General features: G+C 37.9%; 2 protein-coding genes across 2 annotated transcripts; one reads left to right on the top strand and one right to left on the bottom strand.

The window, feature by feature from the left end:
- LOC125196851 (uncharacterized) lies at positions 1 to 1,813 on the bottom strand. The gene is made up of 4 exons (XM_048095511.2): positions 1,656 to 1,813; positions 1,398 to 1,515; positions 364 to 455; positions 1 to 259 (listed from the first exon to the last, which is right to left on the bottom strand). Exons 1-4 carry the CDS (start codon positions 1,669 to 1,671, stop codon positions 195 to 197), a joined length of 291 nt encoding a protein of 96 aa, XP_047951468.1. The 5' UTR covers positions 1,672 to 1,813; the 3' UTR covers positions 1 to 194.
- Positions 1,670 to 2,925, top strand: LOC125195240 (F-box/kelch-repeat protein At3g23880-like). The gene is made up of 2 exons (XM_089056784.1): positions 1,670 to 1,677; positions 2,118 to 2,925. The coding sequence occupies exons 1-2, from the start codon at positions 1,670 to 1,672 to the stop codon at positions 2,923 to 2,925; spliced, it is 816 nt and encodes a 271-aa protein (XP_088912910.1).

Genomic DNA, 2,925 nt, shown 5'->3' with positions numbered 1-2,925 from the left:
TTGATCTACTAAAGATGATTTTATATAAATTGAACCGGTAGTCCAAGATGGAGGCAACAATGTACAACGAGCAGCACATATTCTTCAAGTTTCCAGTCACCGCGATACTATCCAAATATAGTACTATCATTCTCACAAGAAGCAGAAGATAACGACATATTGATGTCTTCAAGTGAAACCTGGCTGCAGATACATCATACATTACTCTGCTTGTAGAGCTTGGTGTCAAGCACTTGTTTTCCACACATCGCACACACTCCTACAATGCCAAAAGGTCCAAAAATTGAATAAATTTAAACTCTTTGCAGGCAATTATTTCATCCAATTAGCATGTCATTGAACAAATGGAAGAAACTGTTATACCTTTGCTGTATGCACATGCATGGCAATACTTTCCATTCTGGTGAACTTGCTGCTTGCATATGGTACACTTTGATTGTCCATAAGGCGCCCATCTAAAAACAATCAATATCGTGTAACTCAAGGGGAGTTAGCAGAAAATACACACTAATAGTCGATTTGTAAATTATGCACAGCAATCATCACAACACAAAAAATGTAGAACATATTTCTTCTTATTATCCCGAATTAATTAGTCATGAAACTATTTGTATGTAAATAGAGACCTGCTTTGCAATTAGTAAATTTAGTGTCTCAAAACTGATGAGCAAATCCAATTTCCAACAATGTCCACCATGCAAAACAAATTGACTTCAAGACAATAATACCAAATGTAATAATAGTGCAAAATGATGGTTAATGATATAGAAGATTAAGTAATGTAATTTTCATCGCCATGATTTATCTAATCCCTACCCCTTTCAATGATGAATCAAATCGACTTAGCTCAAATTGTAGCAGAAATTTATCAAGGGCCTCGGCAATAGACTAGCGTATACTCCTACTATATTTATTGATCTATGCTAATCCCTAATAGAAAATGCCCCTTATGATTTGTATACCATACCACTAGAACAGGTTTTTTGCTAGCAGCAAGAACATTAATCAAGCACGGCTTTTCAAAAAGTGGGGAAGAAAAGTGATGACAATATAGCTATTCAATAATTCTCACAAGGCACAGGAGAATATGGAAACAGAGCTGAATTCAATAAACAAGCCCTACAAATAAAGTTGCGAACTGAACAAGCATTCCAATTCATTTTGAAAAACAAATTATTCACATTGCGTCTTACTAGAAATTCAGATCAAACTATGCTACCAAAGAGAATTACCCAGACTCATTCAGCTCAAAACATTGAAACAAAATTTTCCACTATCTCCAATAAAAATGAGCGTAATTTCCAATCAATAAATAAATGAAGGATATATAAATTCAAGCAAATTGACTTAATGAACTTGAGAATCCGCAAAAAGAGAAGAGCTTCGAGAAAGGGAACCTATTTTTCTTGGAGAGGAGCTTGTTCTCGTTGATCTTACGGCCACCGCCTTCGGTGGTGTTGTGGGCCCCGTCCTTCCACTTGTCAGGCACGATCACCTTCCCTAGCTTCTTCTCGCCTGCATATATATGGATACATACATACAAATGCATAGACGTAAAAACCCCCAATTCGTAGAAAACCCTAACAAAATTTCAAAATCGTCACATACAATGATTGTTGTAAGATAAATTAGAAAGGGATGGAGAAGGAGCTCACACTTTTCGCAGACCATGGCGCGGTTAGATCGTTTCTGTTGGCGGAAGCAATCAAAATTCAATTTGGGGGAGATTTTTTTTTATTTTTTCTTTCAATTGGGGAAGCAAATTAAATTAGCATGGAGTATGTATGAATGTTATGTCGATCTAACGAGAGATTTCGGAATAAGGGTTTAAATTCGCTGACCTTTCGAAATTTAGGATTCAATTCGCCGACCTTTTAGAATATGGGATCGAGGCATGCGAATTTTTCGGAACAAGGGATTTTTAAATTTTTCTATTTTTTCTCTTCCTTTTTATTATTATTTTCATCTCAACATTTATGAATTGTCCAAACTACCCTATAATTTTTCACAGATAGTTTTCTGTCTTGTGTCCGTTTCTTGAAATTGTCGACAGTCGTCTTTGCCCTTCACTTCTTTTCTCTTTCCCAACCTCAATTCAGACACAAGAAGAAGTGAAGATGTGAACAAATTTGTTCAGATTCATCCGCAAACAATCAATTGAAGAAAACCAAAGCCACTACCCACCTTCAATTTCAAACTCAATCCTTCGGAGAAATCTTGGATCTCCCTGAAGAAATCATCCAAGATATCCTCTTAAGGCTCCCCGTCAAATCCCTCTTGAAATCCAGGTGCGTTTCAAAATCGTCGAATTCCTTGATTTCCAGTTCTCGATTCGTCAAATCTCATCTGAAACACTCCGCGGAAAACGCGAATTTCGCCAATCACAAAATCATATTTACTCTTTTAAACCCTACCTATACCCTCAAGCAATGCTCCGTTAATTCGTTGATGTGGGAGCCTCTGGTCGTCGCGCCCAACGTTGACTTCCCTAACCAAACCCCGTATAGCACCGTTTGGGTTGTGGGCTCTTGCAATGGTATAATTTGCCTCGCCATTGATGAAGACGACGTCTTTATGTGGAACCCAGCTACGAGGAAATCGAAGCAGCTCCATTCTGCCGTCGTTAAAATGAAGCCTGGCTTTTACTACAGTTGGGGGTTTGGTTATTGCGAATCGGAGGGTGATTACAAGGTTGTGGGATTGTTCTGTGATTATGATGATGGAGGTCTGCGGGAGTCGGTTGTGAAGATTTATAGTCTGAGGGCTGATTCTTGGAAGAGAATTGGGGATTTCAGCTTTGGTGTTCCTTATAATAAGGTAAAAACAGTGAAGGGCGAAGAAGATTGTCGACGATTTCAAGAAACAGACACAAGTGAGAAAACTATTGTGACACATAGGGTAGTTTGGACATTTCATAAATGTTGA

This window comes from Salvia hispanica, chromosome 4 (genome assembly GCF_029641045.1).
Source record: "Salvia hispanica isolate PSC_SH4W2 chromosome 4, Shi_PSC_v1, whole genome shotgun sequence".
In the NCBI taxonomy this organism is placed as follows: Eukaryota; Viridiplantae; Streptophyta; class Magnoliopsida; order Lamiales; family Lamiaceae; genus Salvia; species Salvia hispanica.
The sequence above is the reverse complement of the archived record's forward strand: the minus strand, read 5'-3'. Positions and strand labels throughout refer to the sequence as shown.